At 34.5% G+C, this 24522-nt stretch overlaps 2 protein-coding genes across 4 annotated transcripts; one reads left to right on the forward strand and one right to left on the reverse strand.

Moving 5' to 3' along the window:
* The first annotated feature begins 1454 nt into the window (after positions 1-1454).
* Positions 1455-14386, forward strand: MUS81 (Restriction endonuclease, type II-like superfamily protein). 3 transcript variants are annotated; one of them, XR_016127419.1, is made up of 16 exons: positions 1455-1750; positions 3242-3330; positions 3422-3500; positions 3603-3689; positions 3777-3902; positions 4521-4755; positions 6477-6681; positions 6781-6887; positions 7700-7848; positions 8581-8638; positions 9692-9850; positions 11370-11449; positions 12230-12301; positions 12459-12535; positions 12889-12975; positions 14147-14386. XR_016127419.1 is itself a non-coding variant. In XM_016794154.2 (15 exons), the coding sequence occupies exons 1-15, from the start codon at positions 1548-1550 to the stop codon at positions 14249-14251; spliced, it is 2007 nt and encodes a 668-aa protein (XP_016649640.2). In that variant the 5' UTR covers positions 1460-1547; the 3' UTR covers positions 14252-14386. The 3 variants fall into 3 exon arrangements, 1 of the variants encoding a protein (XP_016649640.2); XR_016127418.1 differs by having other exon boundaries at positions 1456-1750; positions 12230-12535; XM_016794154.2 differs by having other exon boundaries at positions 1460-1750; positions 12230-12467.
* A 2422-nt stretch (positions 14387-16808) lies between these two features.
* On the reverse strand, positions 16809-23875 carry LOC103330620 (putative inactive purple acid phosphatase 27). The gene is made up of 13 exons (XM_008233216.3): positions 23419-23875; positions 23207-23294; positions 20844-21110; positions 20363-20470; positions 19970-20084; positions 19595-19727; positions 19226-19413; positions 18409-18595; positions 18224-18291; positions 17860-17950; positions 17461-17649; positions 17198-17281; positions 16809-17033 (listed from the first exon to the last, which is right to left on the reverse strand). The coding sequence occupies exons 4-13, from the start codon at positions 20367-20369 to the stop codon at positions 16965-16967; spliced, it is 1131 nt and encodes a 376-aa protein (XP_008231438.2). The 5' UTR covers positions 20370-20470; positions 20844-21110; positions 23207-23294; positions 23419-23875; the 3' UTR covers positions 16809-16964.
* Between the last annotated feature and the right edge of the window lie 647 nt (positions 23876-24522).

Raw genomic sequence — 24522 nt, forward strand, 5'->3', positions numbered from 1 at the left:
TTTAAGTTATTCTTCAAGAGTTTGGTCATTTAATATATGCAACAACCCAAAAATCATAGTTTGTTAAAAAAAATTTTTAAAAAAATGTGGACAATCAAATCACTATAAAAATTCGAATTCAACTGTTTTTGTGTGTGAATAATCCAAGAAAGAAATCAAATCTGAACGATTCTAATAATTAGTTTATAATCTAGAAATAAGATGTCCTTAGACATCATGGTTACTATAGAAAGCCTCAACATATATAAATAAATATATATATATATATATATATATATATATGATACCACAAAGTAAAAAAATACAAAAAAAGGTAACGAAGGCAGGTTAGACTGATGGCACGTAGGACTAGTAGTAATGATAATGGGAACAAGGTGGCAGTGGAGGCGGCGAGGAGGTAGCGGTGGGATGATAATGGTGTTCCTGGTGCTGGTGGTTGAGATTTGGGATTCTTTATGTTTTTTTTTATAAATGTTTATTATTTTATACAAATGATATTTTACTTTAAACTAATCTAAATTACGGAAAGAGAGATTCGAACTCGGGTGCAGAGTGGGGAGCACATCTGCTCTAGCCAACTTGGTTAAGCCCATATTTGCGTTTTGTTGTTGTTATGTGTTGCAATTTTTTTTTATAGTTGTAATAAGTGCATGAATTCTTTTTGAGTTTCTTACGTGATTTTAATATCTAATTTTAGATTTTATTTGTGACAGTTTAAAGGTTGTAGTTGTAGTTGTAGTTTTGTGCGCTAAGATCTTTGTGTAGTTGTCTAGGCTTGTGGCTCTTATTCGAAATTTAGGTCATGTATGGCTATGAGTGGAGATACACATTGTGCACTTGTTGATACCAGTAGATTCCTCCATATTTGGACTAACCCTTTTGTGGTTACAGTACTTCCATATTTGTATTAACCTTATGTGGCTATTTGTATTTGTATTGATCCTTGTAAGTGACGATTTTGATGCCTAAATTATGAATGCAATATATCATATTTTTCTAAATTTTTTATTTAAAAAAAAATTGAAATAATAAAGAAATTAATTTTAGGAGTTTCAATATTCCAATATCTGTATAAATTAATCCAAATTATTTTTCTTCACTAGAACAATCAATTGGAGAATGGCTCAATAATTAAAAAAATAATTTCAATAATGTATATCAAAATGACACGTTTTTAATTACGGTTGTGTTTGGTTCATGAAAAATTAAGCTTATCAATGAGAAATTATATTTCGTAAATCCAAACATGAAAAATAGTTCCTGACACATGCAAAAATAACGGTGAAAATGAAACCTTACACCGCCCATTGAATTTCATTTTCCCTTCCCATAAAAAGTGGGTCAAAAAAGAGGAGAAAATGTGATTTAACCCAATTTTGAAACCAGAACAATTAAGTTACATCGCGCCACCGCCACGTCATTTGTTAAAGAGGACACATCGGTCTTTTCACAAGAATGCCACAATTTCAATTTCAAGCTCCCTCCTCAGTCCTCCTTCCTCCCTCAACGCCCACCCTTCTCTCCGAAAACCCCAAAATCCCAATTCAATGGAGCAGCAGAAGCGCATGGTGAGCAAGTGCCCGGAGAACGAAGAGCTCGCAGCGTACATGCTACGGAAGTGGCAGGAAATGGCCGAGCAAAAGCCCAAAGGCATCTCCGAGAACATCGAAATGACTCTTTCTAAGGCTTACTCCAATGTCTGCAACTCCAAGAACCCTATTAAAACCCTTAAAGAGTTTTCCCATATCAAGTGAGTTTTATAAGCTCTGTTTTGATTTCTCTAGAAAGTTTGCATTTATATTTAATCAGGGTTTAATTTTGATCATTCTTGGAATGGAAGATTGTCAATTGTGAGGTTTATAATCTTAACCAATTAAAGCATTTTTATTTAGTTTTATGGACAATTTATGATGCTGAAGTTATAATTTTGGTTTTAGTGGTTTTGATAATATATTTTGTTTAATTTTGTTCACTCTGCCAAGGTATAGTGATTGAAGTTGAACTGTAATTTTTTTTTTTCACAGGAGCTCATGTACTTTTGTGGAATAAGATATTCTTGAGATTATGTAACTTCAGCTTATTGTTAATTTCTTGATTTTTAAAATATTTTATTGAGAGTTTATTGTTGATATGCCAAACAAGTCTTACCCAAGAATTTTTTTGTATTATTTTGGTTACAGTAGTATAATCAATATGAAGTTTCCTCTGTTTGGCTGTGGAAAAATTGTGGTTAAGACAAAATTTCATTCTTTCTCTTACCCAGGGATGGATCCAGGATTTTAAAATTGACAGGGCTGGACTTGCATTAGGAACTAATATTTTTTTCCAAAGTGAAAAATTGTGGAAATTTCAATGAAGTCTAGTTTATTTCTTTGAAATTATACGTTCCTAAAAAAAGTTCAAACAATATGATGAATTTCATTTAAAAGCAGAAATTTTATACTCTAAAAAATAACTATACCTATTCTATGCATTGTACATAACACTATAAAATCTTAGGTCCATTTTGTAACATTCTTCGCATCCAGGTTTTAGTTTTCTTAATTACTTAAAAATAGAAGTGACAGTGGGGAAATGAATGAAAAGGAGGAAGAATGGATGAGAGAAGGGTGGGAAGAGAAAGAAATTAAGGGACCTTTAAAAAATAGAAACGTTTGCATTGTTTGCAAGACGGCTAATGTCACTGCAGCAAATTTAGAAAATTTGTTTAATTTATTTTAAGGTAAAATTTTTGGCCATATTTTTTACATGTATATTAGCAAGTTGGCATTGCCTTGCTCTTGGAGAAAACTTTTTTGGACAAAAAATAAAGCATGATTATTATTAGTATGTAAAACAAAGAAGATATGTGTATGCGATGATAATGTTTTCCATTTTTCCTGTCAGCAATAATTTTGAATTTCTCTGGGTGTGAGAAACTGCAATAGAAATAGAGGTTTCTACTGCATTTACAAAAATTTAGAATGGGCTATAGCCCATACATCCTTGCATTTCTGTCTCTGTCCTTATTCTTACCTTGTAGGGAGCTGACATAATAAGAATGGAATGAGAAAATTGAATCTAATTCATATCATTTTCAGGAAGAGGTCTTCACATTGGAAACTAAAAAAATGAAATCGAGTCATTATTACTTGTCTAGAAGAATAAAAAATGTCTTGATTAGTTTGGAAGCTGTTTAGGGGTTTGCAATTTCATGATTTATTTTATTGGAATGACGTGCACCATTCATATGTTGGTGCAGGGGTGTGGGGAAGTGGATTCTGCGGCTTATGCAAGGGTTTTTTGAGACTGGTTCAAGCAGTTCTGAACCAGAAGACTTAACAAAAAAGGGTACTTTTAATAATTCATTGGCTTTCCATTCTCTGTACTTGATTTAATGTTAAATTGATTCGTTTTGCTGTCGAATATGCATGTGTTTTAGGTAAGAGAAACAAAGGAAGCAGGCGCTATCTTCCACAAAAGAATTCTGTGGCATATGCATTATTGATCACACTTTACAGGTAAACTGTAATGTTATTTAACTAAGTAAGCACTTATTCACAGCTTTAATTGAATGTGCTTTATCAACTTTTTGAAGTTGGAGTTAATGATAAGTTTTTCAGGGGAACTGAAAATGGGAATGAATTTATGCGTAAACAGGAGCTTATTGATGCAGCTGAAGCAAGTGGACTTTCTCGTGTGCCAATTATGTATGTTGTGATTCATTATATCAGTTCTGCAAATTTCTTTGTTATTTGTGTTCAGTTGTGATGTTCTGAGACCTGGTTTGTTCTTAGGCCAGAGAAGGGAAAGGGAAAACTTGGACACTTTGCGAGTTCTGCAAAGGAATGGTATAGTGGATGGTCCTGCATGACAACATTGATAACCAAGGGACTGGTTGTGAAATCAAGTTGCCCCGCAAAGTATGGCTTTTTTTTCTTCTTCATTTATATTTATTTGGTTTTACTTTATGCTAACAAGGAACTATGTAAGTATCTTATATTGTTTTTCTGCCTCAAAACTTGTAAATTTGAATGGCAAGATCTCTAGCCTTATGCACTTTTTACAATTTTACGTGGAAATGTTTAGATTGTTTCAGGAGTAATAAATAAATCGAAGTGTCTTTATGAAAGTTGAATTGCTTACAAAATCATTCCCCATTAAGAAAATGCAGTAGGAAAGGTATACTTTGATGTGAATGATGATTCACAAGTAGACTATGATGTGGAATTTATTAGAATCATTGATGAGTTGTAGTACTTAATTCTTGCCATTTAATAGAAGAATGTCTTGTCCATTGGCACATGGGCAAATATTTTCTTTTTAGGTAAATAACATTTGGTAAGAGGCTTTAGCTAATATATGATTACCAGCTCTGGAACCTTGTTTGTGATATGGTTAGTTTTCAATATGAGTTAGTACTTGTCTGTACCAAATTCTGCGAAAGCAAGTATTACATCAAGCAGTACCTGGAAGTTGTCAAGTTTCACTTAGATTGCATTTGCACATTAACAGATGTGTAATGCATGCCGACACTGTAGGTACATGCTTACTGAAGAAGGTCAGGAAGCTGCACGTGAATGTCTCATGAGGTCTGGTTTGGCAGAGCCTGTAGAACAATCTGCTAATGCCAAAGGGCCTTCTGTTCTGAATGTGGACAATATTTCACATCAGGGACTTGCTCATCCGGGCTCAGCCACAGAGGTGACATTGTTGCCCACTAATCTAAGTAGGCGGGAGAAACCGTTTGATATTCCACGGGAATACCTTGACAAGGTACATATCTAGCTAGCTTTTAATGTTTATCTTGAATTGTGGACTGGGAACAATAATCAGTTGATTTTTATATTATTTTCTGAACACACTCCTTTCCCAGGTTAAGCATATTAATTAAAGTGTGTGGTCTTAGTTGCTCAGTTCAGTTGATACCAACCCTTTAATATGAGTTTTCTTTCTCCCTCAATATCCAGTCATGCCATGGGCTGTGGTTCCCACTTGATTATAAATTAATATTGATATTGGATTTGAAAGAGGAGATTTTGTTCTGGTCATCTACATCCTGGATGGAGTTTGATTTTTACGTTGTTTGCCTATCTTTCAGATTGTCAATCAAATGAATATTTTGTTGCAGAAAAACAAAGTTAATAAGACAACACCCCCACCGCTCAACCCCCCCCCGCGGCCGATGTTCTTATGTATTTGTTCTTAGTGGATGCCTTATGTTTCTATAAGTTCATCTTTTAACCATCTAATTTCATAGACATCTTTGTGGGCATATAAATATGAAATATTTTCAGTTGAATTACAAATAAACATAAACAACTTATTTCTAGGGTTGGGAATAATATTAATGAGACTGAAAATTGTCTGCCTGACTCGACCCACCCGTGTTGGCTTCCTTTATCTTTGTTAACAGGGTTCAGGGCTGTGGTTCCATAACCATTTTTGTGAAATCGTGAAGTCGACCCTATTTTTTTATTTCTCAAAAAAGATTTTTCCACGTGTTGTCATCTTATTTGATGTCTCTAGACTTGCTGCGGAACCGAAGCCAACCAAATATGGTTTTCACCTGAGCCAACCAACCTAGGGGCCCCAGACATTGCTCACCCACATCTGAGGGGTTTCCACCTAATGCTTAGGAAAATAAAAGGATAGGATTAGGGTTAAGGGTATTGTAAGAACATTGGTGAGTCAGTTAAGCAAAATGTCACTCTACCCGAAACAAGAGTCAATAGGTTCAAACAGTAGAATTGATTGACATATAAACCCATCATTTTAGGTAATAATTGATCTCAAAAGCTTAATCATCCATATAGAAACAAGCCCAATGATGTATTTCAAGCTCAATAACCTCAACTTAATAAGACAGGCACATTATTGAGGCCCCGTTCTGTAAGTTTTTGTTTCTGGTTTCCAGTTTTTATATTTTATATTCTCATATTTATATTTACATTTTTTTAAAATTTATTTAAAACTCTATTTTGTAAAATAGATAGTAAAGAAAAGCATGGAAGAAAGGAGATAGATGAGAAATGAGAGAGGTCATGACAAAATGAAGAAGTGTACATAATTCTATATATTTCTCCCCTCTCCTTCACATTTTTCGCATCCGTCATCTCTCTTCTCACTTTTCTTCACTTCTCCTTCCCAATTTTTTTTAAAAAACTTAAAAAAAAAAACAAATAGAAAATGTTACAGAATGGGCCCTGAAGTTTTCTTTTAAATTTATCTTTTTGGTGAAATATCATGTCCGGTTTCTATTCAACTTCATAACCAAGTATTTTTGAGACGATATCCATAAGCTTCAATTGATATCTCTCTTGCTTTTCCTTTCATTTAAATTTTTTTCATTGAGCGTGAACTATATAGAAATACATGAAATGTTACATTGATTTGCTTCTTGTGTACCTGGCCATAGCACTTTGAAGTGCATGTTATAATTATTTGCTCTTTTCTAGGTCAATATTTTGTCTTGATTCATTTTCTCTTTTCTATAGTTTATGCCCATGGGGTATTCTAAGGAACAGATTGTTCAAGCTTTTACTGAAGTTTCAGAAAGTTCCCTTGGCAAGGAAATGTCTTCACTATGGCCATCCGTTCTGTGTCGTCTTCGCGAAGAAGAAGTTTATGGTTTGCATTTGAAGTCTCAGACTTTAAGGAAAGATCTTTGTGCAGAACCAATCACTTACACGGTTGCAGATGGTAAGCTTTCTCTGTAAGATGCTAAGTCATAGTGAGATGCTCCAATTCTCCAAAACCATCTAAACCCCCTTTCTTATAAAGCTCTTTATAATTGCTCAGGTCATAGAGATTGTGTAATGAGTTCTTGCGATGGTGGACATGTGGCGAAGATTAATTCTGACGAGCCAGTATCAAAGTCTTTTACGTTCAGAGCTTGTTCATCCTCTGTATGTGATGTGTCAATTCAGTTTAAATACGATGATAACACTATTCCAGGGGCATATCTTGCATATTTGACTGATGCATATGTCATGTACCAAGTACTGCATAATGGGAATAGAATCATGGAATTTGAACCATCTACCCCCATTTTTTTTTTCCAGCCTTTGAAGCTGAAAGAGGAGTCATTAAGTAAAACGAATAAGTTGTGAAAATAAGTAACCATTCACTTACATAGATGAAACAGATATATTTACTAAAATTTGATAGACAATTATTTTGTTAAAATATAATATAAAACATTTGAAAATGACTCTTGGGGAAAATTTGTACCGAGAAAATTGATGGTTTGGCTTTTCCTTTTCTTGTTAACAAAAATGTGATGTTCTCAGTTTAAAGTACACCAGATCTTATTTTCCAAATGTTATAATAAATAGCGCATTAAAAAAACAAAAAAAAAACTAAGGTTAATTTTATTTGACTGCTTTCATTTTTGTTTGTGTTTTCTTTTTTCAAAGAAAATTTCAGTGAGGCTACCTCGGTGCTTCTGCCAAAATCTGCCTATAGTGCAGAACCTCAAATTTAAATGAGGCTTAGATTCGTCGGGTAATTGTTTTTAAATATTGTGGCTTTTGTTGAATGGATTTAGCTCTGAAAATATCATGTCAAATTGAACGCACTAAAATTGTGTTCATATGAGACTTTTACTACAAATAATACTTTAGGGGGCAGATGGTTGTAGACATTTTTTCTTACAATCAAAAGTCATCTTTTCCAGTATACTGTTATATGTTGCTCATTGACTTGTTGGCTTTCCTAGAGTCATCCTGTGCCAAAGCCTACTTTGGATAATTATGAAGCAAGTTCGAGTGTTTTATCCATACCACCTCTAAGCTTTGGGGAGAGATTTGAGGATGCATATGAAGTAATCTTGGTATTGGATGATCGAGAACAATTTGCTACTCAGGGGTCAGTAACTTATGAATTTTACATCTGCCATACTTTTTTAAATGATGAAGCTAGTTAAAGATTGTTGTTATTCTGTCTTGACACCGAAACAGTTTTGTGGTTATGCCAATAATTATCTGGGAAATTCTCTATGAATCCTATTGTTTGCTCAATAGGCTTTGTCCCCAAACTCCCCAGTTGACCCCGTACAAAACTGGAAAAAAATAGCCTGACCCCCCAACCCGACAGCAAGACCATCCCCACCTTTGGTGGCTCCTCACTCTGGCTAGTCCCAGACAGGACTCAGCAGTTGCCACTCCCCTCCTTTCTGTTTCTCTTATTCTCACTATCCCCTACTGCATTGGTGGCTAGGGTGGCTGGCGACCTTGTCGCCTTCAGATCTGAAATCGGTGGCAAGGTTGCTGGCCTGCCTTTCCCCCGCTGATCCGAGTGGGAGAGAAAGGGAAACAAAAGAGAGAAAGAGAGAGGAGGGCGAGTGGCAGCTGGCTATTCGCCGTCATCAGAGGGAGGAGCTGCCGGAGGAGATGAGGCTGCTGTTGGTTTTGGGGCTCTTTTGATTTTTATGATTTTTTGTTTTTAGTTTAATACAAAGAATTGGTAATATGACAATTATTACTATAATTTTTTTTTCCATATCCTTGAGAATGCAGTGTAGGACTAGTTTGTTATATGTTGAGCTTTTGCTGGTGTTTTTAACTACTGTGATTAATTTTATATGCATTGTGATTTTAGATCGCGGTCTAGGAGAATTATTGAGAATGTTCGTTCTCAATTCAAAATCAAAATAGAGGTGAGTTCTTGTAGTCTTTTATATGTTAGTTCTTCTAGTGGTTTACATTGAACATTAACTAGAATTTGTACTGTTGTATATCATTTGTCTGTATTGGTTTCACATATCAATGGCAGTTTGTGGTGCTTTCTTTTATTACCTTTTTGTTTGTTTGTATAGTGTTTGGCATATTTTGCTTCTTCATGATTGAGTCAGTTTGAACTTTTAAATAAAATGAGGAAACCTTTGTTGTATCCCTATTAATTTTCGAGTTAAATAATTTTTTTAAATGTACTAGTTCTGTGGATTTTGTTCTTCTCTTGTAGATTATATACCTGTAGAGAACTGTCAATAATATTATTGCCTCTGAGTTATTTACAGGCATTTGTCGTTCTTATGCTTGAAACCTTTTGGTTTGGGGACTGCCTGCATCTATGCTACCCTGGGTTTAGACTTTAGAGTATGTTGTTTTAGAAACGTGTGAGTCTAGCAATTGGGGTACTTTGGTCTCTTCCACTATCCTCTACTGAGCAAGAATCCACCTTGGGATTTCAGTTTCCTCTATGTAGCACTTTACTCATTGTCTCTTCATATTGTTCTGTTGCTATGCATGATGTGATAGTGATAGACTTGAGAACATTTGCTTCCCATCTTATAGTCCATTATACATATTGTTTTTACTTTTTGCTAAATAATTCAATTGCCTTAATTCCGAAATCAAAGGGTTTTTTTGGCTGATATTCATAAAATTCAGCTGGGATTTTAAGAACTCTTTTAAAAGTATTTGGCTCCAGGAACATTTTCGCTCTTCGGTTCATTATGTTTTGGGTTTGTCGTAGTCTTCTTTAAGTTTGGTTGCTGCTTTGAATCTCAAATTGTTGTGATTATTGACCTAAATGACATCACACGTAGATGTCTAGAATAAAGTGGTGAGTTTTCTAATTGTTACTTTACATTGTAATTAATTTTGGCTTACTAGCTTGAGAGGTACTTGTCCATATTGTTGCTTTAATATCTTCTCCATTTACTGCAAACTATCTGCAAACTATAATTAACGAACTGACTCTTCTACAGGTTAGGAGGTTACCAGTTGGAGACGGAATCTGGATAGCTCGCCATAAGCATCTTGAGAGCGAATATGTACTTGATTTTATTGTTGAGAGGAAGAATGTTGATGACTTACGCAGTTCAATTAGAGACAACCGTTACAGGGATCAGAAATTGAGACTCTTGGTATTGATTCTTATTGGAAAGACTATATGTTTTACTTGTATCAGTTATACGAAGTTTGCTATTATATCTTTCATCTGTTGTTTGTATGCTTATTATCTGTTGTTTGTATGCTTATTATTTGACAGTTTTATTGTGAAAACTTGGCATTTCTCCCGCTTTACCTTTACCTTTACCTTTTAATATCAATCTGCCGCTAGTGCATCTTATTGCTAAATATTAAATTACTAATTTTACATGTTATACAATGAAATGAAGAATATCAGAATAAAAGACTGAAATCTTTTCTTGCGAAGAAGATGGAAAAGTGAAAACATATTGCTATTGGTGATTGCTCTTATTCTTTTCTCCCTTCACGTATGGATATTATTATATTCAACGTGACATGATTATCCCTTGTTGGGGATTTTTGTAACATTTTTGTTTGCTCCTATCATAAGTTAAGTATATGCAACCCAAGGATGAAGAATTGATAAACCTAACCATATATCTTCGATAGATGTACTTAGGCCAGCCATTTGGTGTCTGAAATTTAAGGCCAGATGTACTTGCAGAATTCGTTGTTTGCATCTAATTTAGTTTTTTAAGGGAATCAGCCATATATGTCTTTATACATGTACTCGGGCAAGCAATTTGGTGCCTGAAAGGTTTAGGCCAGATCCACTTGCCTATTCTTGGTACCCATCTGTGTTAATTTTATTTTCCCAGTCTTTGTAGACGATGTTGTTTGGTAGGTGTTGAAAATAATCATACGTTTTCTTATTTAAAGTAAATGGATTAAAAGCTTTTATGCATATTGATAGCATCATATTGGGTATGAAGAAAAAAAGTGAAATGATGGGAAGCATTCCTAGTTTAAAGAAAACGCATGAGATAGAGTTTTGAGCAAGAACTATTGAAAAGTAGTATTTTCTGGGGCGATGTTTGTTATGACCTCCCATGCTGGGTTCATGTCTTACTGGAGCATCAGTTTCCTTTTTAACGTGAATTTATTGCTGCAAACTGGGATTACTATTTAGTTTAGCTTTGCTTATGAATGCTAAATTTGCTGATTGGTTTAGTTATTTGGTAGAGTACATTAATTGAGATTGAATTTATCTGTTTATGTTAATGCACTAAAAGAAAAGCATGCTTTTAATGTTTGAATATTCTGGACTTTATAAGGTTTTTCATGTGCTTGAATGAGAATAAAGTATCATCCTGTGCAAGGATGGCATGATTCACTCCATAGCTTTTGTTTGAATCATTATAACTGATTGAGTGATGCATTCATTACATTCTTCTTTATGTGCAATATAATGAAAAAGAACAATTGTTGATTTGTGTTTCTCTGTTGTTGGGTTGCTTCTGCCTACTCATTTTAGGCTCTTTTGTCTCATGTCTACTAAAGAAATTTATTTCTTCAAGTGAGCCTTTACATGCTTTTGATGGTTCTGGTTGCCTGTGAAATTTGGATTTACTGTTAAAATATCACTATGCACATTATTCTGACATGTTTGGTCCTTCAATTGCATATTGTTAGAGGTGTGGGCTAAAGAAACTGATATATCTTGTGGAAGGTGATCCAAATACTTCAGAAGCAGCAGAAAGCATTAAAACAGCGTAAGCATTTCTGTGAATATTCTTTAAAGCTACATTTACTACTACTTACCATAAACAATTTTAAATCAAATCATCCTGGTTAAACTAGGAAATGAACCTTGGAATATGTATATCAGCCATAAGTATTTTCAGTGATGATTTTTTCCTAACCATCTGTTTCAGTACAACCTGCATCAGTGTAGTAATAGTTTGCTTTTAAGACCATAAGGCATCCAGAGTTTGGTACTGTTCAAGGGCAGACATCCCTATTAACAGTCCCAGAATTAGACTTTCCATCCAAACAAATCACTAAAACAAAACCACTTTGCTATACTTTTGAAACCCTAATTTCCAACCTTTAGGCATCAAATAGCCTTCAAAAAGAATATCCAACATAAAACCTTGCTCACTGTCCTATATGGTGCAAAAGATCACCTTTACCCCTTGGCAGATATTCCATGCTCTGTAAGCTTGTGTAAGGGTGCTATAACAATTTAGTTATTCAATAGGTTTTAGATGTGAAACGTTTATGAGAAAGTGTCATATATTTGCACCTTCTTTGTAGATGTTAGTTTTAAACATCATTTGACATCCTAGGATCCTTTCGTTTCCCGTTTCAATTTGTCTTTCAAGTTTTTTAAGATTACCATCCATGATGTTGCACATCTCAAATTCCTTTGTGTGATAACGGAAAATAAACAATAGAATAATCCTAATACTGATGTCCTAACGATTTGCAAAGAATTATTATTATTATTATTTGAATCCATCTTCAACAGTTATAAATCTCATATTGTGCAGCTGTTTCACAACTGAGATTTTGGAGGGATTTGATGTTCAGAGAACCATTGGCTTGGCTGATACATTGAAGAAGTATGTGTATCTTACTCAAGCAATAACTCAGTATTACAATTCAGAATTCTCTGAGGAACAATGTATACGTGCTGGGGTTTGTCCTCCTTTTGATGAATTTGTTAAAAGGTGCCAAGACCTGGATAAAATGACAGTCAGTGACGTTTTTGCCATTCAGCTCATGCAGGTATGTAATGTTTTTGAGAGAAAGGATTACCATCCCTTATTTGACAAGCAGTCGTGGGTCTACTATTGGTATGTAACAAACTATGTTCCATTAAAAAAGAATTATGGATAAAATTAATTTCTATGGGTCATGCATTGTTTTTTTTCTCCTTTTGGATATATGTGTATATATATGGATTTATAGAACCTAGTAAATTAAAAGGTGCATTTCTATAAAGGTAAGTGAAGCATGTCCTTTTTAGCATAAGAACTCCATTGAACATAGTACGTGAATGGTGTTTTGGATGAAAAATTGGGTAAATGGTTCCTGATCTCTTTTGAAACAGTATATATGACATAGCTGAGTTATTGTTTAATTTTGAGAACTAGGATAGTGAGAAAATGGTGAACAAACTTTACAGACTTCTTAATCATGCATGCAGGTCCCCCAGGTAACTGAGGAAGTTGCCATATCTGTTCTGGATTTGTACCCAACTCTTTTATCTCTTGCCCGTGCCTACTCTCTACTTGTAAGTCCTTCCCTTGGGTTGGAATTTTAAATGTGTTAGGTAATATCTGTTTTAACCAACTGTGGGTGCCCCACCCTTGGAGAATGTGAAAAAATCAACCCTAATGTCTTGGACATCCAACATGGTCACTGATCTATGGATAAACATGAAAACAAGAAAAGAAGAAATTTCTAGGTATTATAATTTTCCATTTCCATTTTACCTCCATTAATTTTCTATTTTTAAGATTTCTTTAGACTTTAGTTTTTTTTTTTTTAAAGATCAACACTGCCTGTGCTGGTCACAGGTGAGGGAGGAAAAATATCATATTTTCATTTTTTTAAAACTAAATGAAAAGGAAAAAAATATGGGATTTTTGAAATTTGGGGAGTGATTAAAGGCGGGTGCAAATAGGGTCAACTGTTTTTTATTGTTCCATCTTGTTGAGTGCCACAGAGTGATTCAAAAGCATTGGTTATATTGCATAACATGTAAGCGAAATAACTATATTTGATGATTCTTCAAACGAAGATACTCTCTGAAAGCGGTTAAAGATATAGGGTTTGTTTGAAGAATTCTGAGATCTCATACAAAATTATTCAGTCCATCATGTTTTGTGTAGTGTTTGAAATTTTTTGTTGGTATTGTATGGTTAAGATTATCCCAGTCTTTTCATTTGGAATCATAATTGTCATATGGATGGATAAAATGTTTGACTTTCTAGGGGTGAGAGTTGCAAGTAGCCATTAGATGCAACGCAGGAGCTGTTATATTCTTTTTTTGTTTATTGTTTATTGTTTTTTTAAGTGTGCTGCTATGCCTTTTTATGTGTTATGTTAAAACAGGAAAAGTAAAATATTTTTCACACATGCGCAATGTCCTGGGATGCATGACTCATAAGATTCTATTTATGTTGGAATCTATTGTTGATTTTTCTTTTATCCTTATTGTTGAATAGAAAATCTTGAAATGTTCCTTGAGACCTGTTTGAGTATGTCACCATTCTTATATAACAATGATATAATGATATAATGGCATTGATCTATTTACCTATACAATCTTCTTTTTAAATTTTTATTTTTTTAAAACTTGTTAAAATAATTTATGCTGTATAATGGGTGGTGAAATGAGCAGAGCTGTTTTTGGCACTTCGGTTGTACTCACTCAAGTTTAATCATATGTTATTGACTAGGAGGGCGATGTCCGTGCACAAGAAGAGATGCTTAGAACCCAGAGTAACAATGTCGTCAATGCGGGTGCTAGTAAGAATATATTTCACTTGGTTTGGAGCAACTGATTGTTTCGTATCTCCTCTTTCAATTTGTTTGTTAATTTTTTAATTTTTTATGGAAGAGTGCTCTTGTAAGCTACCAATCTTTCAATGTAAATAACATGTCCAGTTCATTGTTATAAAAAATAGCTTGCTGTACAACGTTTCTGAACTGAATGTCGTTTCACTTCAATTGCACTCTTAGGAAAGGCACAATCTTCTGCTTGTTCTGCCCAATCCGTGCAATCTAGTTGTATATTCAACTGTGGTGGGTGAGCTGCATTTTGGCTCTACAGTATGGAACGGGCTGGGTTTTAGATTTAAATTTTTCCAAGCAAAAAATATGAAGAAAGTATCAGTTCCGCTTGCCTAAGGACCTAAAAATGAGGACTTTGGAGGAACTCTTTAATAAAAGCCATTGGATATAATGTAAGGGCACATGTTATTAGTAGTTTACACCCTCACCCATACTCCTTGTTTTACCAAAACAACCCTTTTGAGTCCTAATCTACAAAATAATAAGGGTAATAATAATAAATAAAAATGAAAACCTAGGGATACACGTTGACCCGTGTCTTCCTCCCCAGTTATCTTTCTCCCCCTCCTCCCCTTTCGCCATTTCTCTTTCTGAACAAAGGTACAGAAGACAGCATTATTCTTGTAGGACCAAGGCTTATAAAAGTCTCGCTAGGCAATACCCTTCGCCTGTCAACTAAAAGGCACACACGAGAAGTAAATATCAGAAGAAGTTGGAAGTGTTTTTATTAGGGTGGAGAGAAGAATCGTCTCTTGATTCTCATATGTTTTCATTTCTGTGTTTTTTCTGTGGAAATAGGAATTAAAGCTTCAGATTTTTTTTATCATAAGCTAATTATGATATTCCAAATTCGTAAGCTTTGGGAAAAATGGGACAATACGCAAAACATCGTTTTAGATGTGAAGGAAGATGATGATAACTTAATCTCACAGCCGGAAGAATGGTATCCTCATCTTGCAAGTCCCATATTTCACTCTTCAGTATGTCATCCCACTCATCATAATTTCTTTTACCACGCAACAAACCCCCAAGTGAATTTGCAGCTAAAGGAAGACCCTTACACCTTCTAATAATTTCGCCACTGATTTCTTCTGTGCATATCAAATATGAAATCAAATAAAGGCGTTTGCAAGAAAAAGCTAGAGATTTATGCAAGTCTCAACCTAGGTCCCAATCTTGGTAGGTTTATGAAAGTTTACATCTTTGACATTAATGTCACATATTAGAGAGAATGTAGAAAGTGAGGTTACCTTTGGAGCGTATCTTGAATTCCAAAATGGTATAGTTTGTATGATAAAACCACTAGGTTGCTTATATATATATATATATATATATATATATATATATCACTATTTGTATTATGGTAATATGATGTTTGACGTCTTTATGTTTTATGAGATAAATGTATGATAGTTTTACTCATAAGTGTCAAATAAGTAATTCTAAGTTGCGATACTACAAATTAGTCCTCAGACCTAAGACATCACAATTGTATTATGGACGAGTCATTTATCTTTGAGAACACTATACAGTCACATTAAAAGATATGACTTAAAGGTGCTTATCGGGATATGCAGCAAGTTCACAGAGGCATGTAAATGTATAACAAAGAATCTCTACTCTAAGTAAAAAGAGAGAATACTCAAGAGATATGATTCGTTGAATCTTTGGCCAAAATATAGGATGAGAATTGAAACAAGAATGTTTGCAATCATATCTAAGTGAATCATATAACCTAGAAATGTCGCATTAGGGATTTGACACGAGTTAACCTTATCACAATAATGTGACATAAAGTATTATTTTAGGCAAGGACTAAATTGCATTGCAATCACAAACTGAATAGGTTCTCCAATGAATTCTATTTAGCTTGAGTAGCCATGACATATTGCTCAGTGTCAACCATAGTTTGTGAAAGTCCTTTAAGGCAGAATTACAATTAGCCTTCACCAATGTGGGAGAATTGTATGGAGAAATACAATTCATACTCGATTTAGAAGAAGTCGGACTTACGCACTACCTCGCTAATTAAAACCTATAAGATCTCGTACACCGAAAAGGATTGGATTAAGAATTATATGAGAGAAGGGAATTTTGTGGCTTGGTCAAAGTCAAAGGTCAATTGTTGACCCAACACTTGACACGGTCAAGAATGGTTGACTGGTACCAATACTTGTGAGACAAGTTAGTGACTTAAATTAATTATGTCATTAAACAAAGGGTGGTGATTTTCCCACTCTCCTTTTATCCACCTACACTTCATTTTGTTTTTTTTAATAATACTTTTTATTATAAGATAAAAGTGAGTGTAAGTGAACAAAAGATGAGTGAGAACATACATACAATTTTAAAAAAAATAGAATGTAAGTGGATAAAAAGGGGGTGGAAAAATCAGTACCCTAAACAAATTAAACAAATTAAACAAATTAGAATAGTTTAATTTAATCAATTAAAGTTATTGAATATTAATTGGGTCCCACATGACTTAAGAAATAAAGAATTGGACAATAGGAATTTAGACACATGACGCATTGAAGCATAAATGTGTAGGACGAAGAATGCCCAAAATTAGGCCACCATAGGAGATATGCAATTTTTTTATTTTATTTTAAAGAAAAGAGAAGGTAATCAACTACCATTTACCTCTTCTTGAATACTTACAGATAGAAGTAACTCATCTATATATTATTAAATTACATGTTTCTAATTAGATGAGCTTGCTTTTGTAATGCGGAACCTGTCCTCAACTTTTCTTGTATCTGCGTTCACGAACTGAAAAATGAAAGAAATTTAGAGAACATCAAGGTCTGCCGAAGTTCAAGCTAAGCTGAGTGTTTCTGATGAACACGAACTAAGTATAATATGTATATGAAAAAAATTCTCTCCATATATATATTCTGTTATGAAACTCAAAGTTCACATACTGTCATACTGACCTCTAATTTCATCTCCTTCTTTGTGGCATATCCTCTGAGATAACCAAATTGAGAAATCCTCGATAAGCTCCAAGGATTATTTACCTAAACGATCAAAATCCAATTCCATGTTAAGAAGAATGAAAGAACTACTTTTTTTCTGTTTCATTTTTGTCTGAAAAGAGGGATGCAACATCTTAGGAGCTCACCCATCCTACTACTACTCTTACAGAAATTCGCTTAAGTACATGTACAAGTATATAGTTGTAGAGAGAGATACTTACACCAGTTGGAAACTTGTCCAAGGTAAAGCCAGCCATACCAATTACTGCATGCACTGGGGCACTGTAGTTGCTATGATCGTATGTGTCGATCCCATTTTCATCTTTAACAGGCAATCCCTTGCATTGACTCTTATAAACCGTGCAGGTTCGCTCGTAGTTATGGACATGACCAAATAGGACCAAATCAACCTAGTTCAATTTTCCAAAGCAATGTTAGAAAGAAACAAAAAAGAACCAATTTGACACATAACGAATCCAAGAGCTATTTTGTTTTTTTTTTTGGAAGAGAAACTCTTCTCTTTTCTCCATGTCGAAATAAGTAAAAGACATGGAGAAGATGAACAATGAAAAAAAAAACAGAAAAAACAATCGAACTAGCTAGCGAGGGATGTTAATTACTTTGCTTTGAAGCAGTAATGGTTCCACTTCAAAAACAAATTTTGGATCAACGCTGAAGAGTCCATCTGCGGAGGTATACATGGGTCTATGCCTGCAACATTTGAAGAAGTCACAAGCATTTTACTACAACATAAAAAGATGGGGTGGAAATCATGGGCTTATTTAATAGCTAGAATCTAATTGAAATTATTGTAATCTTGAACATAATAATCGGATTAACATAATTTAAACTGTAAATTGTGTATAATTTAACATAGTCCACTTCTTAATCACTGCAATGTAGAATGAAACAGAAGCACACACACACACAGAAATAATGGTTACAAACACTACAAAAACTTGAAGGTATTTCAGTTACACTTACCCCATAAAAATCAACCAAGGAGTTTTGGATCGATCAACAGAAGCCATGTCCCTTCTCATCCATTGATACTGTATAGTGTATCCATTGCATAGAGTAACAAAGCGAAAAACATCAAATAAGCTGAGAATACCATATGCTAGATTGGATAAATATAAGGCACTACAGAAGTGCTTAATTATCTTTACCTGCTCAGAGTTTTGGGACCAGTCATGCTCTGTAGATATCACCGTGATGTGAACACTTGCTTGTTCTATGGAATACCATGGCTTATCCTTTGCCGGGGTTGGCATCGGAAAATAGGTCTCATAAGGAACACCAGATTCTCCACCTGAATCTGGGGTTATGTAAACTGATCCAGTGTCTATATAGTCCCTGAAAAATACATGGTCAAGCATATATTGTTGATGCATGAACAGATTTGGATAAACATCATTAGGGATGGAAAACACAATCACACACACGTACACGATTTTGAATGGTTCACCCATAATTAGGTTACATCCACTGTGGAGCTTCGAATATGTATTTGATAGGAGAGAGCTTTTACATTGTGCATTTGAGAGGCATAAAGCCTTAGTAAAAGAAGAGAGCCTTAGAGTGGGAGAGGCAAAGCCTTCCTTCTCTGCTTGCTGGTTGCCTCTTGCTTATGTACGCCTTACAAGTAGGCAAGTCATCATGACTTTTGGGATTTAGGTATATGGCTCCCCTTGATTAGGCATGGAGGAGGTATGGAGAAGGCATATGAGAGGGCATGGGCCTTCCTTAATTGGTGGGATTTCATTGTGGGGTTTAGGTGAGGTCAACTTGGTGTCAACATATGTTTTAAGGAAAATCTTCTGAAAGTTTAGTGTTATGTGGTTAGCCGCCTGCTGGTTCATTTATAGAGTTGATTCTTTATTCAAATGTATGTGGTCTAGATTAAGCTTGACAACATAACATGTGAGATACACTATATAGACAGGACATTAATATGCATTGCCACTATGGTAGAAAAGAGCATACCTCTCATGGTTTCCAATAGCTGTCATGTAAGAAACTCGAGAAGCGACAGGACTTATTTGGTGTAGGAAAAAATCCCATTCAACTAAAAATCCAGTGGCGTAGCTAATGTCTCCAATGTGGAAGATAGAATCTACTTGCCCTGAATTTATTTCGTCAGCCATTGCTTGAATTACTGAGAGGGATCCTGGCTATTCATGCCACACAAGATTAAAAATCTCTTTAGCCTTTACTTTTCCTTCAAGGTGGGCATAAGTAAAATTGAAAATAATGCACTAGTATATACATTGACAAAGTATTTATGGCTTAGAGGTGTGGATGAATGATGACCATATAGTTATTGCATTGCAGTACTAAATGTATCATGTATACCTGAATGTAATGCTCCGTCGAACCATCACGAGGAGCCTTTCCCATATCACCGAATGCGAGAAATTTGAGTTCATCAGATCCTCCTGCTGGGGGAGTCCGGAATTGGATTTCATTGCTCCAACCAACTGAATCACTGCAATTTATTTTCCATTCCCACATACATAAGGTCACTTTGTGTTCAAGATTTGGTAGGAAAGATGAAAAGGCTCTTTATAACTAAATGCAAACAATATATTTTGAGCACTTCCATCTTGCACCACATCTCTTTGAAATTTTGGAATGGTTTGAAATCAAGCCTCAAATAGCCTCGGTTGCCTTTTTCTTTTTCCAAATATTTGTTTTGTGGTGGAAATTAGATAGGGGGTTTATACATACCTTCCATATCTATAAGAGAAATTAGATAAAGGCTTAAGTCCTGTCATTACTGCTGTATGAATGAAGCCTGGGTCATGCCATCCGAAGTCCTTGGCTGGACTTGGTAGAGCTGAACCTACAATTTACAAAAGAGGTACCAAAAAAAAAAAAAAAAGCAAAAAATAGAGATCAAGGAGACCTTCAACATGAAATCCATATCATAAGGTAATAAGCTAGTGTAACTTTTAGAATTTGTATTTTGCATGATCACATTGTTGATCACATCTTTTACAGAGGTGTCGAGATATATATATAACCTGCCTCTATAAGAGATATGGTCAATTAACTTAGTTATTAAATATGATACATGTAACGAGAAACTTATATATGGATATAGGATGTTGAGGAACTGACTTTGCATGTCATCTTGTGAAAATGTAGTAACTTGTGACGTCTGTTTTTTCCGTCACCATATTGTACTTGCTGAGGTTTCTGATCACCACTGACCCATGTTAATCGTATCTGCACCCATAATTCATGTTTCATTGTGTTAGAACTATGATCTCACAAGTTGATAGAACCACTTCGGCGATCTTTTTTTTATGGGAAAAATATACGAAAACAGACATTTTAATGAACTTGCTTCAATTTGTTAATTAAATTAAGCTGTTCTTAAAGCTCAAAACCACTTTGCAGCCTTCATAAGTGACTTCATGCTAAACTTAATTAGTTCAAGACGAGAATCATGCTAAACTTAATTAGTTCAAGACGAGAATCACATAAAGGAGAAAATTTTATTTTTCAATTTTACATACTACATGTGTTGCAAAACTGTGAATATACGTAAATTATTGCTATGTCAAGAATTAATAGTGAAAATAATATAGAGTGTTACCGATGTTCCCGTCGAATCTATGCTCGATAGATGTCCATATAATGGCTTATTTGGAGTGGCAAATCTCACAGGGCTTGACCTTTTCAAAATGCAAGGTGCCTCGAATCCACCAGAAAACAACACAAATTCAATGTCCGTTCTGATGTTAATAACATGGAATGATAATGCACCACCACAAGTGGACACCAAGCATCGACCATTCCGATACTTTTTGCATTCCTTCTTCTTGCAACTCAGATAGTCAGGATCATTGCTCATGTAAGCTGCCTGCAGCAATTTCAAAAAATGTCAACGTACTACATATTACATATTACAGGCCAGTCTGTTTTGTTATTCTTCTTATCAATGTGAGATAGAGGGACTCGGAACCTCTTCTGACCTTTAAGAAAAAAATCACTATTAAGAGTTAGTTGATTCTTGTTTTAATTATATTGATCCTTCACCTACTTTCTAATCAGGTTATTTAGGGCTTGTTTGAGAATCACTTTAAAGTGGTTGTAAGTGATTTTATGGAGAAGATAGTGGTGGAGCCAGAATTTCACATTAGAGAGGACCCTTCACAAAATTTTTAAAAATAATTTGAATAGGAGTGTTAAAATGCTAAGCACTTAATAAGTTAATTTGACACTAACCACTCGTTTTGGCCTACTTCATAATATCAATTGATATAAATTAATAATATTATATACATTCGTTACAATCATAATTGTAATGAAATTTTTATTTATTTTTAGAAACATGAATTTCATATTTTAAATTTGTCTACACTATTAAAGACTGAACTTATAATAATTTATAGAGAAGAATAAAAAAAAGTTCATAAATCCCAACACTAAGGTACCCAACTCAATGAACTCATACATGAAAAAAGGATGGAAATATTCAAAAAAAAAAAGAAAAAAGGATGGAAATAAAAAAAATATAAAGCTTAAGTTAAATAAAAGAAAAAAGAAAGAAATGTTGTAAATTTAGGAGCTTTTAGTGCAAATATCATAAATTAACTTGAAAATTTTAAGGGAGATAAGTAGATAAGAGATCAAGAAGTTTTATGGTTAATTTATAGACAATGAGAACCTAATATATTGTTTATTTTAGAATAAATATCCTAAAACTAATCTAATGTATAGTATATACATAAAATTGGAAAAAATGGAGTGGGGGCCTGGGACCACACTGGTCCCTTAATGGCTTTGCCACTGTGCACATAGCAAGTACTTCTCCTTAGAATCGTTTAAAAACACATATTAAGAAGCATGAGAGGTACTTCTCCCCATACCTGATTTTGGCTCTTCCAAAATGACTTGCAAATTAAAAAGACAATTATACTAAAAAGGATAACAATATCTAACTATGGTGAAATCTAAACATACGTATATATTTTTGTTAAAGCCAAGTAGTTGGGGTTTAAGGTTTAGAGTTTAGTATGCATCAAACTTAATATTTTCCCAAGACTCTCACCCTACATGCACAATGTTTTGTTTATCAAGTTGCTGAGAAAATCACCACCATCTAACAAACAAATATAATGAGGAAAACACAATCCAAACAGTTGTATTGAAAATGAACACACAACTTATCCAACTAACTCATGTTTGGTTCATTATTATCCGCTCAACAAAATATACGGGAAATTGATATGAATATTAAAATCAAAAGGAATAAACCGTTAGGCCCGTAGGATTATGCTTTGTCAAATGTCAAAGCGACAGTGCATCGTTGCCTTGTACGTAAATGTTTGGTTTTCTCAACCCCACATTGTTAGTAACGTCGTACATTAAAGACAACATGGGCTGCCCCATGCCCAGCCACTTTTTCCAACTATGTGGCCCTTAAATTTTTCATTTGTGATATATATATTTTTTTCTCTTTAGCTTTTATTCATTACAATTTAATAATTTCTGTTACTACCGAAGAGCAATTCTTTTGGGACCTAACTATTAATTAGGACTACACTCTTGAAACCTAACATATATCAATACTGTTATAGGAATAGGAATATGATCACCGGTATAACTCGTCCATTCGTAGAATCTAAAACTTTTTTTTATGCCGAGTTTTCGCTAATATGGCTTTCGCATGCCAAAAATAATTGAAAACTAAGAAAGGTGGACGATGAAATTTTAAAACGAATCCAACATCGCCGTACAAGGAGGAGAGTGAGTGGTGTGTATCAGTCGGGTGCCAATTTCACATTATTTGGCATCAATATTACCATATATCTAACTTTTCTGTTTTTTTTTTAATTTATATAAAAAAAGGACCAACAAAGAGAAAAAAGGATATATAGTTATTTCTTTCTTAAAAAAGAAAAAAGGAAAAAGGAAAAAGGACATGAGTAATATGAAAACGATAATTTTGTTTACCTTAACAGGATAATGGCAGAGAAGAGGAAGTTTGCTGAGATCGCCAGTCTGTGCATAGAGAATCCCATTTAAAGGACAGCTTGAGACACTGCATATATATCATGTAATAGCCAAAAATATATAACAAATTGAAATAATATGAAGGTAAAAAAAAAAGCATGAATAAACTCGTAGATAATTAACGTGTACAATTATATATATATAATTCATACTCAGAATGAGAAGGTGAAATCATGGCGACCCAATCGTCTTTGGAAGGATTGAGGACACCTCTAACATTGACACTCAAGAACTCTTCATCTCCAAGGCCAGAAGAAGTTGAGTTAATACTAATTTGCAGATAAGGGCTCGGATGAGGACACTCAGCCAGAAATCTTCTATTCACAACCCTAAACTCAGATATTGCTGTGTAGTTAAGGTGTTGAACTTTGGAGTTGAAAACTAAAGGGTGCAAGGATGACGACGACGATGACGATGAAAAAGAAGCAAACGAAGAACCCAGAAAAAAGATGAACACAAGGAATGACAAGTTGAGAACAACACAATAAGTGCTTGAGGATCCCATTTGAAAATCAAAGTGGAATTTTGTGATTATTTTCTAAGGCAAAGAAACAAGGTTTATATATAGAGAGATGGTTCTTCTTCTTGCCTTGGTGGTCATGGCGCAGCGCTGTCCTTCTGATTTTCTTCCTTATTTATTGGTTTCCCATTTGAGTACGCATGAGTTCAACTTGGAAACTTGGCTTCATATCAGAGTTTAGGGTTTGACAAGAACGTGGCTTTTTGTTTCCATTGTACATATCTTTTGAACAGAAATAGACAGGTCATAGGTGTGTACGCGGGCGAACATTACGTTTTAAAACTGTTGTTTCTTCACGCAACGTTGTTTGGTTATGTTGATACCACGCAGGTGCGGCTGGGCCGGTAACAACCAATTGCGGCTTTAATTTTGTTTGTTTTTTGGTTGGTCTCTCGTTTTTGTGCGAAAGCACAACGCTATTTTCAGTCTACCCATATTATACATGTGCATATTTATTAGGGGTGGAATTTGGACCGCAAAAACCCACCACTTGACACAGTTGGTTTTGTCTAGGGGTGGGCATAGGTTGAGTTGGTTCGATTTTGGTCCCAATCCGATATATAGCGGTTTATGATTTTTTAAATTTAGACTCGCATAATTAGGCCAACTCAACCCAACTCGACCCTCTAATGATCGAATTGGACGATTCAATCGAGTTGACCTGAAATTGTAGTTATTTTTTGGACCGAACCGAGGTGGCGTTGTAAAAATGGTATTGGAGATCTGAATTGAAACC

This window comes from Prunus mume, linkage group LG5, assembly GCF_029339155.1.
Source record: "Prunus mume cultivar Tortuosa linkage group LG5, ASM2933915v1, whole genome shotgun sequence".
Taxonomy (NCBI): domain Eukaryota; kingdom Viridiplantae; phylum Streptophyta; class Magnoliopsida; order Rosales; family Rosaceae; genus Prunus; species Prunus mume.

What these genes read in the sequence shown, in the direction of transcription:
- MUS81 (XM_016794154.2), top strand. Translation starts at nt 1,548, where the DNA reads ATGGAGCAGCAGAAGCGCATGGTGAGCAAGTGCCCGGAGAACGAAGAG. An exon ending in TCAGAGCTTGTTCATCCTCT is followed by an intron (nt 6,888 to 7,699) that starts GTATGTGATGTG and finishes TGGCTTTCCTAG; the next exon opens with AGTCATCCTGTGCCAAAGCC. An exon ending in TTGCCATTCAGCTCATGCAG is followed by an intron (nt 12,468 to 12,888) that starts GTATGTAATGTT and finishes TCATGCATGCAG; the next exon opens with GTCCCCCAGGTAACTGAGGA.
- LOC103330620 (XM_008233216.3), bottom strand. An exon ending in TTCTCTTATAGATATGGAAG is followed by an intron (nt 19,728 to 19,969) that starts GTATGTATAAAC and finishes AATAAATTGCAG; the next exon opens with TGATTCAGTTGGTTGGAGCA. An exon ending in CCTTGGTTGATTTTTATGGG is followed by an intron (nt 17,951 to 18,223) that starts GTAAGTGTAACT and finishes CAAATGTTGCAG; the next exon opens with GCATAGACCCATGTATACCT.